At 47.6% G+C, this 16,828-nt stretch overlaps 1 protein-coding gene across 1 annotated transcript; it reads right to left on the reverse strand.

The window, feature by feature from the left end:
• Positions 1-2,223: 2,223 nt before the first annotated feature.
• LOC144179115 (uncharacterized) lies at positions 2,224-6,133 on the reverse strand. Its single transcript, XM_077707347.1, has 2 exons — positions 5,976-6,133; positions 2,224-3,340 (listed from the first exon to the last, which is right to left on the reverse strand). Exons 1-2 carry the CDS (start codon positions 5,979-5,981, stop codon positions 2,474-2,476), a joined length of 873 nt encoding a protein of 290 aa, XP_077563473.1. The 5' UTR covers positions 5,982-6,133; the 3' UTR covers positions 2,224-2,473.
• Between the last annotated feature and the right edge of the window lie 10,695 nt (positions 6,134-16,828).

Raw genomic sequence — 16,828 nt, forward strand, 5'->3', positions numbered from 1 at the left:
CCCGGAAGTACCTACATGAAACTTGTATGTGTATGGAGAAAGCAGTACCTGTAATTTTTATATTCAGCGTTGATTGATTGATTGATTGATTGATTGATCGATTGATTGATTGATTGATTGATTGATTGATTGATTGATCGATCGAGTGATTGATTGATTGATTGATTGATTGATTGATTGATTGATTGATTGATTGATTGATTGATTGATTGATTGATTGATTGATTGATTGATTGATTGATGGGTTTAATGCGCCGACGCAACGCAGGTGATTAGGCGCGCCGTAGTGGAGGGCTACGGAATAATTTTGACCCCTTGGGGATCTTTAACGTGCTCCGAAATCTCGCACACACGGGCATTTTGCATTTCGCCTCCATCAGAAAACCAGCCGCCGCGGCCGGGAATCCAATGCGCGACCCTGTGCTCAGCAGCGCAACGCTTTAGCCACTGAGCCACGGCGGTGCATGGGTTATTCGGCGTTCAGATGGCGAAATTAGAAGGTCCCAGCGTATTCAGAACACTTAAGCCACTTTTTATGTTTCGTTTCGTCTCGAGTGCCTTCCAGTATTCTTGGAATATGTCTACCATTTCGACGTCTAATTTCCAGTCATCTCAGAAGCCTAGCTGCCTGTTGCGAAGTCGTTTCGTTTTCTCCAGAGGGGAAATACATTGTCCGATCAGGACAGTGCTTGTCAGATGTACAAAGTATGTCGATGACATTGCCCTCTGGGGAAGGTATGTAAAGTAGTCTGAGCGAAAATTTCAACAATTGAGGACAACTTTTGGAGAAGGAGGAGTGCGAATGTGTTCATTGTGCAGTATAATAAAACCCCGCGATTCCTACAATATTGAAGCCCTTTTGCATGGGTTTGCACGGGGTTACACAGGAGCTTATAAGCTTTGAGTAGGTTGGCTGTTTTCATAAAAGCCCGGCTATCCAATACAAGCGCGCATTACTGCCGCAGTTTAAAGAGATTTTACGTTTCTGTGCCTTGTAATAATAATTGCGGGAAGCATGATGACACCTTCAATGCACCGGGCATGCCAAGACCCATTTCGGTGGTTAGGATGTTATGGCATGTGCGGCCATGTTTTTTAGCAAACCGGGAAAGTCAGCGCTGGTGAGGGGGGGGGGGGTATACTATTTATGTTTTTTTTGTGCCCTGCTCAGTAGGCCCCTGCATGCATGTCAGAGCATTCTTGTAATTTATTAATCGCGAAATACTTCTTAGCCAGTTCAAATTGGCGGCATGGGAAACATTTTTGGGAAACACTTTTATTTCCTCCTTGATGAAATGAAACATGCAATTCCCCATCCCAAAGGCCAACTTCATCAGACGAACTAACACGTTACTTCATTGATTCATAGAAGAAAGCTCGCAGGTGGTTGCAACTCACTCTATTTGAAAAGGCTATAAATTACTCCATGAGCTGCTGTATGGAGAGGGACTAAGCCAATTTCAATATGCCCACAGCGCAGACGTACGCTTGGTTTGAACCACGGACAAGGTTTCTGTCAACTTTCCACTTCTTAACTTACAGGCCTAAAGGAACCAACTGTAATGCGATCTGACGGAATCAGCGCTTAGAAGATTAGAACAGGCCTTTATACAGGTACAGAGATCAAAACACTTGTATATAACACAGCATTTAGTATCGCTGGCCTTGTGCTTCGGTTCCCTGGAGTAATTGGAGTGGAGTCATGCGTTACTCTTCTAAGCGAACGGCTTCAGTCCCTATGCCTGCCTTCAGAGTTGGCGTAATTGTTTTATGATATAGACACTTGCAGTAACCTCCTTTTTTTCGACAAGTGTGCCACACACTCCAGGTTATATCAAATCCGACTTCTTGCCGGTATTCATTTAATACTGCAACTTTCTCTAATCAGGTAATACTCGTATAACAATTGAAATGGGGGAAGTTTAACACAGCAGTGAAAAATTCGTTATGGTTGTTTGCGGTCCCGAAAACAGGGCTGCTTAGGAACGCAACAGTTCTGTAGAGTACGTATATGAAATATACAGGTTTCGTTACACCAGGCCATAGGTACATGAAGGGGCTCTAAGCCGTAGCCTGGTTAACATTCCTGCCTTTCCTTTACTTTTTCTCTCTCTCTTTTCACCGAAAATCTTTAATTTACTAGTGTAAAACAAGTCATTTCGAGTTTATCCAACCCAATAAAATTAGCTGTGGTTGCGCTTTAAAAAATAATATTAAACGAAGTAAATTAAACCAGATTTATTTCCGACCAAATTACAGGAGTATTATGGACAAGGGGTGTGACAAAAGGAGATTAAAACACCTCCTTAAGAGGATTTTTGTGCCCCACGAACTCCTAATGTATGCACCGTTTATAGTTGCAAGAGGGCAGTATTTTTTTGGTTCTTTACTGCGGGTGCCACAAAATATGAAATTATGGTGAACAAGAAGTAAGATGTCCTCGCTCGTGTAGCTGCTCAAATGATGTAAAACTTCAACCATGGAGGCCAACGCCACCAACACCAACGCCGCCAGCCTTTCCGAAGGAGGACTGCCCAAAGCCAGCCTGGTGTCCAGCAGCGCCGCTGTTGAATCCTGAAGATCCCTGCTTGTGGCCGCTGCCGAAGCTCTTGCTGTCGCTGGCAGAAAAGCCCGAGTTGTGGTTGTAGCCCTGGTTGCTGCTGAAGGAGTCCACCTTGCTGGTGGAGGAACCGCCAGCGAATGCCCCTGATCCCTGGTTGTGTCCGGCAGCTCCACCCTTGTATCCAGCCTGCTGACCTCCGGCAGAAGATCCGAACCCGGACTGGTAGCCGCCGCCCACTCCGTGACCGAGACCAGCGCCGTGACCGACGCCAGCACCAACGAGAGCCGGGTTGCCCACCACTCCAGCTCCAACGGGAACAGCACCAACAAGACCGGGACCGGCCGCGACACCAGCACCCACGCCAGAAAGTCCAGCGCTACCGAGACCGGCTCCGGCGAGACCAGCGCCGCCATAGCTAGCTCCGGCGAGTCCGGCTCCACCGAGCCCAGCTGCACCAAGACCGGCTCCACCGAGTCCAGCTCCGGCAAGACCGGCTCCACCGAGCCCAGCTCCGGCGAAACCGGCTCCACCGAGTCCAGCTCCGGCGAGACCAGCTCCTCCGAGGCCGGCTGCACCGAGACCGGCTCCACCGAGGCCAGCTCCTCCCAGACCAGCTCCGACGAGACCAGGTCCCACTCCGGCTCCATAGCCACCGACACCGCCAGCACCAAGAAGACCACCGCGGCCTTCCACGTCCTTCTCGTCCTTTTTCTTGGCGGCGTCTTCAGCGAAAACGCAGCAGGCCACGAGGGTGCAGATGGCTGTCGTTGCGAAGAACTGCGGGTGCAGCGGGTGGGAGTAGCACAAGGGTTACATACAGGGAAATAAGCTGAGAAAGTAGTTGTGTTTGTTTCATTGATTGATTGATTGATTGATTGATTGATTGATTGATTGATTGATTGATTGATTGACTTTGATGAGAAAAAGGCAAGACGCCTTGGTATGGGAAATGTGGGAAAGGGGGAATAGAAGGGGGGAGAACACTTGGATAATTGAAAAGTCACATTCAGTTCTTGTATACTGCACTTCAATTCAGAAAAACACACTGAAGAACCCCATAACTGTTATCGAGTTTTTGTCTATTGCTGTAATTAAAGAGCACTGAGGGCACTGTAACCGTTGTCCAGTTTGCGCACTTTCACTTTGAGTTCTTCGAGAGGACAAACTGAAAACTCGCGGATAAACAACTTCCAAGAGACCATTTTCTAAACGAAAGTAATTAATTCCTTCGAGTTACCATATGTCACTGCGAACTCTTTGCAAGTGTTTTTGTGCATTACTCCGGAAGGTGTGAAAAATCAGAAGATCTCGCACCCGGGTAAAATTAGGGCATATCCATGTTAGATGACAAAGGTTAGGGTGACATTGCGACTGAAAAAAGGAACATTTAGGAGTGTGTCGGAATGCGGATGAGTCCATTTATAACACCCAAAGTTTCACGTTATGCTGCATGGTTTGCGAACTTGCACTATTTTCTTGACTGTTAATCGCTACCAGTCTGAAACGGCTTCCTTGAAATAACTAACACGCTCTTAATAAGCCCTCATCAAATACCTTTTAAATTCAGTAAAAAATGCGCCCATGTAAGAAAAATGCAGTAGGTTTAGCGTCTTTGTCACCCAACGTTTTCTCGATGATAGCAGCTTAACACAAAGTTTCATTTCAGTGCAAATGACTATATCACGGCAACCAGGGCATGCTAGCTTGTTTGAGTTAAATTTGGTGCTTCGTGGTAGGGCGTACAGACTGAAAAGACTTACTCCGTGAACCTTTCTTGTGGGTGACGCTGCTTTAAAACTCTGCATACCTCAAATGTCATACAGTTGAACACGGATATATCGAACACGGATATATCGAATTATTGTTTATATCGAACAGTGCAAAAATCCCCTTGAAAATCCCATGCAAAAGTATAGGGCTGTTGTGCGCGTGTATCGAACTCCTGATCACGGGCAAATTCGATATATCGAATTCCACGCCGAAGGTTCCCCTGAAAGTTTGCGTCCTCTGATGGGGTGGAGTTGATGATAATGTTGACTCATCGCAGGCGCTGCCTGGCTTGGTGAGACAGAGGCGGCGTCCGCGGCATTATGTCGCTTCGATGGCCTTCAACAGCTGTTTTCACGCTAGCACGAGGGGCAGCTCCATGATAGCTAGAACGCGGGTAGTGGTTGGGGCGAAAGGACATAAAGGAGCAAAAGAAATTGACCGTAGGCACTCTTTTTCTGTGATTGAGCTGTTTGGTGGCTCGTGCAGGTGGACAGATGCGGCGTTGTATGTTTGTTTTGTACAAGGCATTCATTTCGGAGCAACGAAGGCGGAAATTCATCGGGTGCAGGCTGCTGAAAAGATGGTTGAAAAGGCGTTCGGAATTTCTCGCAGTAGTTTTGAGGGCGATGCACCCATCAACGTTGACGTAAAGGCGAATGTAGCACAACCCACCCCGGCTATTCCGGAGCGTTTCGGGTGCAAAGCGACTTCGTTGCACGCCTCCAGATGGGGGAGGTGTTCGGTTCGGATACTGAAGATAACGGCACTCAGTGCCTGACAACGTTCCCAACCGCCTACTGCAGCCGAGGTTACGTCAGCGTTATTCGCCTCTGTTGTGGCACAGTGTACAGCGTTGATTTTCTCATTTGTGCGTGTTTGTAATCTTGAAGACAATTTGGCGAACTCTACGACGCAGAAGAAAAAACAAGCAAAGCTCAAAGACATTTCAATGATAAATAAAGTGTGGTGGTCATCATGCTGCGGTTCGAATTTTCCGTGCTTTGACGGTCAAAGCGGTAAATTACCGTTTTCCACGACTTCAGAAAACTCTCAGTGATGTGCGGAGTTGTCAGATAATCTTCAGATAGGCCTATTTTATATATCGAATTATCGATATATCGAATTCTTTCATGATCCCCTTGGAGTTCGATATATCCGTGCTCGACTGTATAAACAACGCGAGAGTATTATGCAATGCTTTGTGCGGCTACTTTCCGCGATAAATTTAGTTAAAAGGAACGATACCAACGTTTTTTTTTTAACATAACAAGTTATTATTTGGCAGGGCTAAGAAAGTTAGTTTAAAGATCTGCATCTGCGGAAAAAAGTAGACTCAAACGTATAGTATTATATGACAGGTCGTAGCCCAAGATGATATATTAAAAAATCATCAACCAAAAGCAAAAATCGGGAGAATTTTTTTGCACCTAATGAATGCTATCAAAGTGTACAACACGAGAGCATGGCATTGCAAAAGTGCCCGGTCGTGCTCTGAGTTTGTGCGTAGGATTTGGTTTTCCATACTCTGACTCTCACAACTTTAACGCTGACTAGAGCAATTAAAGATCTGGCAGGAAACAAGTTATTCAAATGCCATACGCTAATGATATCAAGTGACTATTTTCTAAAACCATGCACTCACCTTCATTTTCCTTGACGTAGCTGCTTAAGTTTCCCGTCTGTTCGAATTAGTCTAGCTTAGACGCTACGAGAGGCTTTCGGTTGCGAGAGATGCTCTGCTTGACGATCCCTGACTTTATATACACCTGCTGTGGGGCGGTTCGGAAGTAACGTGAACCAGATAAAACAAATGGAGTCGCAGAAACATTAAATGAATAAACAGTTCCAGGAGCGACCAGCGCGCAAAGTTACATTTTCGGTTCGCAACGAGCATTTCCCCTCCACGAAGCGCTCGATATCCCATCCGCCACTTTTCGCCTCCTTGAGTTCTGGGAATTAAGCGGGGGCGGTCGTTGCACAGCATCTCTCCATTTCTCCTGTCGGTGTTGCTTCCCGCTCATGGGGAATCCGGAGAACGTTGCGGGCGGCCTTGGCGCGGCGAAACGGTAACACGGAATCCGTTCCTTCGCAAGCAGATGAGATATTCTACGTAAGTACGTTATCGAAAGAAACGTGATTTCTACTACCTTGCTTTACTACTTCTTCGTTGAGCTTTTTCTTCTGTTGCTTCAGCGTGCCTGTTCTTGTCAGTATTTTCTCGTTTACACTGCGTGTCACTTTCCTCCGTTTTTATTGTACTTTTCTGTGAAACCGATACTTCGCTTTGCAATACAAAGCTGAAGGGGTGTCACTGCCACCCCCTTGAAACCAGATGCGGGCGCGATTATTTCGCTGAAGCGCCTGTGATTAGCCGCAGGTGAAAACCTAATTTTGCTCCGCCGTTGGTAAAATTGAGTGTAAACTGACATAAAAGGAGCAATATGTTCGTTGGCCAATAAACAATGGCGAGGCTATGACAAAAGCACTTCAATAGTCCCTTAAAAAATCAACCGTAGTAGCACTACTAGTCCTACTACTACTACTACTACTACTACTACTACTACTACTACTAAGTAGTAGTAGCAGTAGTAGTAGTAGTAGTAGTAGTAGTAGGACTAGTAGTGCTACTACGGTTGATTTTCCAAGGGAACATTTATTTTCCAAGGGGCTATTGAAGAGCTTGATGTCATAGCCTCGACTGCTCAACAAGACTCTCAACAAGCCTCGACTGCTCAACAAGACTGCTCAACAATACTGCTCAACAAGACTCAAGGAAGACTTCTCTCCACAGTAAAGTTTACTACTACTACTACTACTACTACTACTACTACTACTACTACTAAACTTTACTCTGGAGAGCAGTTTTGTTTGAGTCTTGTTGAGCAGTCTTGCTGAGAAGTTGAGGCTTGTTGAGAATGCTGTTGAGCAGTCGAGGCTATGACATTAAGCACTTCAATAGTCCCTTGGAAAATCAGCGTTCCCTTGGAAAATCAACGGTAGTAGTAGTAGTACTACCACTACTACTACTACTACTACTACTACTACCACTACTACTACTACTACTACTACTACTACTACTACTACTACTACTAAACTTTACTCTGGAGAGCAGTTTTGTTTGAGTCTTGTTGAGCAGTCTTGCTGAGAAGTTGAGGCTTGTTGAGAATGCTGTTGAGCAGTCGAGGCTATGACATTAAGCACTTCAATAGTCCCTTGGAAAATCAGCGTTCCCTTGGAAAATCAACGGTAGTAGTAGTAGTACTACCACTACTACTACTACTACTACTACTACTACTACCACTACTACTACTACTACTACTACTACTACTACTACTACTGAGCAGTGTTGTTTCCCCGCCCGGGTTGGTGGCATCGCTAGCACGGGATGCCATGGCCTTGGCCGTTCGCCTAGCATTGCCCACCAGCCAGAGTTCGTCCTCAGGGTCTGAGCTCACCAGCTGGGCCTCCCACTGCTCCTTGCTTGGTTGGGCAATGAGTGGTACGTCGCATCGCTGCCCTCACAGTCCCGCAACGTGTGCGGTACACAGCGCTATGAAGCGAGCAGAACTCGCTTTGGATGTCGTAGTTGGCCGGGGTACATGGCATGATGTAGGGTGTCCCACGAGAAAAAACTCCATTTGCAGTCACCTTAAGAGGGTCGCTTCTTCTCTACTAACATTGGAGTGCGCAGTGGGCACCTCCTTCTACCCGGTAAATTTCAAAATTGAATGAAGTGAAAAGAAATCAACCAAAATTTTCATCTGTGATTAGCCATGTTGCGAGTGGAGAAACGAAAATAAACGTTAAGAGCAAAAATGCTGAAGGGTTCGAAGCGGTGATACTGGGGGGACGAGGGGTCGCCTCTTTCGCGCTAACTTGGCACTAAAGCGCAAAGCGCTGCTCAAGAGGTGAAGTGCAGCTGGAAGCCGCATTTATTCTCTCTGGAAGTTGTAAACATTGACAATATTATCGCTTTGTCTAGCGCTTACGTACAAAAATTAAACAAGACACTCCGGTTACGCGATGGTATATAAAGGTATCTATTATGCATGCTTAACATCAAGCTCAAATTATCCTAATTGGTGCATGACTTGGAAAGAAAGCGGCAGCGCAACAGACGGGACGGCACGAGACAAGCGCAAGTGTTTGCGTACTTCTCATCCCACCCCGTCTGTTGCGCGGCCGCTTTCTTTCGAAAATGTGCCCGTGCGTACGCACGTGCGATGCGTGGTCATAATCCTAAGCGTTCGTCACTAATGAAATCAGCTTAGTGATGTGCCGGATCACGGTTGTGCTACTCATAACAAGACGCATCCCACACCTCGCTTCTGGGATGACTGAAATTAGGAAAGGCAGCGCTCTCCTGCATCTCGCGACGGACAGTGATAGACGAGAAGACACCAGAGAGCAATGGCAACACCCAAGTGCCCTTCTAACAAAGTGTACTGTTGGGCGATTTGGTATTTCATTTGGAAAAAATAGCTACAGCGCGAATAGAAAAAAGGACACAGGAAGACGTTTCTAAGATGTGTTGCCCATGGAACGGGGACTGGTATCCCTCTCACCAATGGTGCAATGTACATTGTAATCTGCTATTCAATCAGGAGAAGAAATGGAAACTAGGTTTTCAGAACACACCCGTCACCTGTACTTACTTTGGGGCCCTGGTATTTGCGAATTTTCTCATTTTACAGCTCAGGGGTTTGTGACGCCTTAGGCAAGATCTCTATCTCATTATACACCACAGCAGTGCCTGATTATACCTATGTACTGAGAAGAATTGGCAGAGAAAGCTATAGAGAGAGAACGGTCCTTAATGAGACTGGCGTCTTTTGTAGGGCAAAGACGCCAGGAATGCTACCCCAGATTGTTAAAAAAAATAGCGGCAACTGAAAATGTGATGGAAAATTTGACGATGATCCAAGTGGTTGCGTAGAGTTCTTTTTAGGCACTGGTCGAGTGTTGTACTTTCCAGAGCTTTGGTCGCACGATAGGCTCGTTTTAGACGCGACCAGGGTCCCCACGATGTCAATAAATTCCAGTCTTACAGGCAGCGGCTGGCCCAGGAATACTAAAGGGACAGCCCCGGCGCTGAAGACCACGCACATTGACAAAGGAGGGGTTACAAGGGGTCGCGCATGTCACAAAGTGGACAGAATAGGCGCGTAGCCAGTAGGAGCTCGCTGAGCCGACGGAGCAGATACTTTCGGGGGAAACAAGGTAAGGCTCACCGTTTCATCTCCCATTACTACCCTCCTTACTGTCGCAGAGGGGGACTTACGGTGGTCCCACGTAACAGCCTCGAGCGTAGTTGCGCAGGAATGCAGCTTGGCTGGTGGCCGTACATTGGTTGCGATTTTATAAACGGAAGCGATTCACAGCCGAACTCTTCAGAGAAACGAAGTCTCGTGCTGGTGAAGGGGCTCGCCATCCTGCGCGACTGAACGAACGGGTTGTGAGCACAATGCTTCATCACGTCATAATTTCGTCAGCGTAATATCATGCAGTCATCCAATACTAACTGAATAATTAACGCAATGTCGCACTACCATCGCAACACACTCGCATCATCACAGCTGAACCGCTGTTCTTTCGCTTTTCTGAACGCCTAATTCTCGACGCAGGATAAATAAAGAAAAACCTGCCCTGAAAAAAGGCTTTATTGAGTCTTACTTGCCGTACAATCAGCGGTTGTCCACTAAAAAACGATATTGTCATTCGAAACTACCGGAGGCGATTTAAAAAAAAATATGATAGAGCCTTGCAATTTTCTGTATTTCGAGGGCAATTTGACACTATAGGCTGCGCTGCAATACAGTTCACTGCTCTCACTGATACAGAAGGCCATATGAGAGAGCGAGAGGGCGATTTAATTGAATGTAAGAGCGGTCTGTATCTAAACCCACCCCGTACGTTAGAGGGAGACGTGCAAAGAAGGAAAAGTTTCGCAAATACCGGCAACCTTGCTTTGCGTCCACAAGGCGACTTAAATTCCGTCTTTTTTTTTTTTTTTCATTAGCCACGTTTTCACGCGGTAAGCCCTTTTGTTCATTTATGGCGCCCCTACGGGTTCGCTTGTCGTTTGCATCAGATTGCTCATTCTTTTTTTTTTTTTTTTGCTCACTCTGCCGTTATTTATTTCCTTAACAGAGACTCGAATTTAGCTGCATTGATGGAGCACGAAAAACCAGCCCCAAAGGCCTTTCCACCGATTTTAGGCAAGCTTGAACAGTTTCTGATGTCCCAGCCAGCATATGGGCGGAATCAAGTCACGAACTTGCAATTGCTCGCCTAACTGCTTTTGGGTGCATGCACAGAATGAAGCATGTTCAAAGGTTCCTGTTCCCATATTATTGTGGCTCTATTCACTGCCAGAAAATTTAGTCTTTCTACAACTGAATATTAATACATAACCGCTGCAATGAGCCACTCGACGGAAACTCAAGCCCGAATTTCAGGTTTTTGCGGTGTTGTTGAAAGCCAGGTAAAAAAAAAACTTAGTGGCTTACGCAAGTGTCGTTCGTTAAAAGTTACTGAATGAAACCATAAAGTCGTGAATGTATTTGGTAACTATCAGGATATTCCCGTCCTTGCCAAGGGCACATTCCAAACAACGTTAGACAACGGCAAAAAATTGCGTAAAACCGCAGCAACACAGGGTGCTATTCAGTGGCCGTTACTTTGAAAGTACTCGTAAAAGCCTCTGCAAACTACGGCTTCATATGCAGCACCTCGTCCATTTCCGCATGCGCCATCGGTGGCTAAGAACGAACCAGAGAGCTTTCGCCTCAGCTTCTTCTCAAAGCAGATGTTGTAAGCCGTTTGGAATTTGACGCATTTTACTATCACCCCAGGTTGATGACCCTTTTCTCGTCCTTCTCTCCTGCGAGGAGAAGAAAGGGACGATGAAGTGACGACTGCTTTGCGCACAAATGGCACCGAATTTTATTGCACTATACGCATCTTATTACGAGAAATACAATTACAGACTCCTACCACAGGTACTAAAACTGGAGAACCCGGCGTTTCAGAACCAGCTCGGTTGCGCCCTCAGGGGAGAGCTGGGGCCACGCTCCAGCGAATTTCCGGTGCACCCTGCTACAGATACGACATTCGCGTTAAGGCAACGTTCTGCAAGAACAACAATGCTACCGTATGGAGCACGTGTTTAAGCCGTTCCTGTGAAGCGCACGGTGTTTCTGGGTTTCATTTAGCCGCATTTGCATGCAGCAGAGGAGCCTGCGTTCCTCGGTACTCCTTTGTGTTGCCTAGAGTTCCTGTATATAGCTCCCGCAGGGAGCTAAGAGTTGCGCGACCGACCGCCATCTTTGTTATCCGGATTGCTGCGGGAAAGCCGCCCGTCGCGGGTGAAGGAGCCTCGCCGCCACGCTTCCGATGGCGGCCGACGCGCGGTGGGGGCGCTTCGGTCGGCGGCGCCTCACGCTTCTGCTGCTGCTGTTCCTGAGCGGGGCGTGGTGCCGCCCGCGGCGGCGGCTGCGGCGCAGTCGTAGTAGGGGCTTCTCTGCGCGGCATGGATAACCGGAGTGTCGCAATCACGGCGGCGCGTGGAAAAGGGTCGCGCAACTCTTAGCTCCCTGCGGGAGCTATATACAGGAACTCTAGTGTTGCCCGCTGACGCCTCGTTCCTGTCATGTCACCCCAATCTGGCGTGGCCGCAACGTGTTTTGTAGCGCGAACATCGGAGTCTGCCGATCAACTAGGACTATTTTCTACCTTCCAAACTGGAATTTAGTGCTTTATGGCGGCAAGCGCTACAGCATCTGTGCCACTGGGGCCGCTGGGGTTTTCCGTGTCCAACCACAGTCCACTCGGCGGACGCAACTCTTTATCTCACTGTAAATGTTAGCCGCGGGAGTGTCAGTGATTTTACGCTAACGCAGTTTAGTTTATATTAATGAAGTGCTGTCTCGTTTCGAATGTAACCTCATTTTGCACCCCAGCGCCAACCGCCAACCCCCCCCCCCCCCCCCCAAAGGGGTTGACTGCAGTTATCTGGTCTCTTTGTAGTGTATTCTTCAGTGCACAGAACACAATTGTTTCTAAGCTCATTTGTTTCTAACCTCACTCAATGCCTTTTGTTTTGGTCTGTAGAATAATATAAAACACTGTGGGAGATATTTTCACGACCACATTATCGTTGTACAACGGTACGCTCTGCTCGAAGCAAAATTTGTACATCCGCACGCAGTACGTCCCAGGATCGCACTCGTGAGCGTCATGTGACCAGCTCATCCCTGTCCAAAAGATGGTCTACTCCCGGCGGGAATGAGAACACGAAGGAAGCGTGAGACCACGATCCCTGCGTCGACGAGGACTGTGGAGGCAGCGACGAAGGCTTGGGTAAATCTGCTTGGGCGATTCCCAGCACCGACTAAGACAGCCACGGCAATGACTATTGTTTTGTACTGTTACGGACAAATTAAATTAAAACATAAAGATTCAAACCAGAACACCAAAAATCAAAGAATGTGGATAGCAGAGATCAAATAATGGCTCGCTAGTGGTATATTTGGACAGACACATTTTAACAGCGGAGCTATTCTTACTGGCCGTAATTACCGCGTTGAAAAAAACTCCCCGAACGCATACCCACTTAGGGGAATTGGCTAAGATTGACAAAAAAAAAAAAAAAAACTCTAGCGTTCGCCGTAATCGTGGTAACACTTCCTCCTAACGAGAAACACGTCATAGCGTACGCTCCCCGTTCGTTCGTCCTCGTGTCGTCGTGCGCATGCGCTGGGCACCGTAGAAGAGCCCTCGATCACGGCAGCGTCTGTAAGGCGCCCTGCTTGGAAGCCACTGTGGATAATTGGAGACGTGGTTACGAGTGTGCCAAATCCTTCCCGAGACAGCTTGCAGATCCCGCCACCGCTGCCTCGAGTTGATGACGAAGAGTGGAAGTCCGGTGGAAATCTGCAATACTGAGAATGACTTTGCATCCACCACTCGCCGCGAAGCAGACGACGACCTCTTCGATGCATACGACGACGATCACTGTCGTTTCTTCTTGTTTTTTTTTCTCTCTCTCATGAGCTTAGACTAAATTATTTCTTCTGCTTCACTATTTTGCATCGTATGATTGATTGCAATGGAAAAAGAACTCCTCTTGGCCAATCCCCCTAAGTCGGCATGCGCCATTTTTTGCGCACCACCAGCACCACCTACTATCACCGCAACTCTGAAAATAAATAATGATACCGAAACCTAACTAAGTGTCCGGCAATGCTCACCTACAACAGCTTTGCCATTCAAGCCTTGCGCGTGAGTGCAAGCGTCCCTGAATTTTCAATCTTTGTTACTGTAATAAAAACGCACGGCAATTTAACTTGCACGAAAAGAAATCTCCCTATTTTTACATTCTGATTCATATTTTTGTGTTCGCATTTCACTTGTCCCTGACTGTACACTACGCTCCCTAGTTAATTCTTTGGGTCGACGATGATAGTGGAAATCACCACGGGAATGAAAATTATTGTTTCTGGCCCCCGCGCACGTAGTTTATCTAATGCGTGTGTTCCTTTAACATCCGGTCAGTCTCTTGCCTCATGTCTATAAAGAAGACGAATCTGCTGACAACGGGGATGACGCGAGGCCGGCGGTGCTGATTAGCGGCGTTGTACTACAAACGTTCCCTCTTCCTCCCACGACCCTCTTCATCTAAGGAAAAAAATTAACTGAATGCTTAGACGTTTCTCGGGCTTTGAAGGCGAAAGCATAGTTGGACATGTTCATCTCCTCTTGAACTTTCTGCTTAACTTTGCGGCGGTGCCCGTCACCACTTGACCAGCCAGCTCGCTCGCAATCGCAGCCTCCCGGCGTGCGCCGGGCACCACAAGAGAACGAAGAGAGGACCAGACACTCACCTATTGCATACAACGACATCACCCAACACTACGTGCTCACACGACGCACCTTCCCGCCACCGGCAGAAAAATTAACAAAAGAACCAGAAGTCACCCTCCGACAACTTCAAACAAACACATTTACACATCCCACATGGCTATATGCCATTCACCCCTCACTATACTACCCCCTGTGGAGGCACTGCGGATGCCCAGCAACGCTCTTTCATATGGTTTGGGCACGCCATTAAAACCCAGACCTTGCACCAATTCCCAATACTACATACGAGCAGCAATTTCCAGCTCGGACCTAAGTAAGCAAATGGGCGAAGGCGAGAGGCCGCACCAACGGAGTCCTGAACTGAAGACCCCGCGCACTTGCAAGCTCGATATCACCGTCAAAGGAGCCATGAAGAGAAAACACAAGTTTGGTTCATTCGAAAGATTGCCTCGTTAGAACCATAACGACACCACTTATAACGCGAACTTCGCTCAAATAAGCTACATAATTAAGAAAAAAGGAAATGACCATGCGACCCACCAGCTCATTTTCCGCAACAGAACCTATGATGTCACTCGAGAATGCTCTGCGATTGGCGGAGGCCGGCAAAAGCAAACTCATGTTAGGCAGGGCTTACAGTTTGCATAGCGAGCTAAATGCCCGTGAAACATACTGCACATTATTTTTATGACAAAGAACGGTGGAGTAAACGGTTGAAGTTCCGAACGAACACGCAAGCGTGTATGCCAATGTGTACAAAACTACCGCCAGCCGAACTCGACATCTCGCCGTCGCCACCGTCGCGCAGACGAATTTTCGGGTACAAGGCTCTTCGGGGCCAACGAACCGTCCCAGCCCGCACAGCCGTGACCATGCTTGGTATCGTAATCCCTTCACAGGAGGTTGGCCGTCATATCGCCAACCAGCAAAGGTAAAAATAGAAACAAGGGGAGTAAGGAACACAGAGCAGCAACGAGATAGTGCCACTCGTCGCACAGGTTTCGGTATGGAGGTCGTGTTGGCTTGCTGCTGTCGTTACGAGCTCGTTTACAGTTTACAACCACTGAAAACTTCAGTTTGTTCGAGTACTTTACAATGAAATTTCGTTGCTGTGTTTTGAAATGCCCATGTAGTACGGGCAAATCGTCGAGGGAGTGCGACATCCCCGCCGGTGAGATCTCCTTTCATGTGCTGCCCAACGACGAACCTCGGCGAAGCAAGTGGCTACGTTTTGTGAACTTTGCAAACGGAGGAGAAAGAGAGCTAAAGGAAGTACGAGTGTGCTCGCTTCATTTTCGAGGAAGTGATATACGGCAGGGACCCGAACATGCTGGCGCTCGTCGCCGACTTCGTCAAAAGCGCTCTGACCTTGGGGAAAAAAATTGCCGTACACACAGCGCATTGACGCTCGAATCTTTCTGGTCGGAGCACAGAGCTCGAGCGAACGGCTTTCCATACACGATACCGGACAACTGGCATAAGCGATACTGCTACTGAAATTGAAAATACGGCACATACATACCAGTCTGTATTCGTGCGTCGCGACGGGGCTGACGAGGCAGCGGTGCCGACGGCTGGGCGTTCGTCTGTTGTGGCTATCGCGGAATGGTCGCTTTCCCGTCCACAGCGTATCCCACAACTCTTGCCGCTCGTGCACTTAGAAGCATTGAGCGTTCAAGTGGTGTGAGGTTGTTAAATGCAAGCCCGAGCTCCTCGGCGAGAGTTTTGTTCTCCGGATCAGGCGATTCCATGACTAGGGCTGCGGGTGCACTAGGTTTTACTAGTATTTTGAAAATGGCCGCCGTCTCGGTCGACTCCCGCGTGTGGGTGCTATATGGAGTCGGCATACTAAGTATCTATTTCATGGACCGGCTCGTATGACGTCATTGTTCACGTGACGAAATGTGCAATTTTAGCGGGAGATTTAAAATTTTGGCTTAAATTGCCTTACTTGTCAGTGAATAAAGCATCATTTGCTTCCGGGAAAGCGCTTGAGGTACTATGAAACACGTAATCTTTCGAATAAAACAAACTTTTGTTTTCTCTTCGTGGCTCCTTTAAATAAAGTTTTCTCCTCCTCCTCCTCCTCCTGGCGCGCGCTGCGTCGCCCTTTCTCAGAGCGCTCCTCCGACCCTCCTCCTAGGTGGTCCAATAAAAGTTGAAGTTGCCCAAGCCGGCGTTCACGCGCCAGGAAAAGGCGTGAGCTGGGAGCCGCCATTCTTATGGGCCATCATCATCATCCTCCTCCTTTTCTGACCCTCCTCTTCCTCCCTGGCTCACGCCCTTTCCAGGCGCGCAAACTCCGCCTTGCGAAACTTAACTTTTATTGTACCACCTATTTTCTGAACCTCACCATATGCGCACTTAAAACAGAGATTTAAAGCTTTCGCCTAAAAAAAGCGAGGACTTGCCAGAATGTTGTTGTTCCGAGTACATGCCTTGCAGAGTAAGGAACAAGATATTGCCGTGAGCCATGCCTTCTGTTATGTTTCTGTGTTGCATTGCTAGCGGCAGGCCATGCTCGGATGTCTTGTCTTAGTTAGAAAAGCGGGTATTTCTTTCTCTTGCTTTTGTATACCGCACAGGCTATATCTTATTTGATGTGTAGAGTTTCGCCCTTTCCTCACTAGA

Source organism: Haemaphysalis longicornis, unplaced genomic scaffold, assembly GCF_048455015.1.
Source record: "Haemaphysalis longicornis isolate Haplotype H1 unplaced genomic scaffold, Haemaphysalis longicornis Haplotype H1 scaffold_1, whole genome shotgun sequence".
NCBI classification, from domain to species: domain Eukaryota; kingdom Metazoa; phylum Arthropoda; class Arachnida; order Ixodida; family Ixodidae; genus Haemaphysalis; species Haemaphysalis longicornis.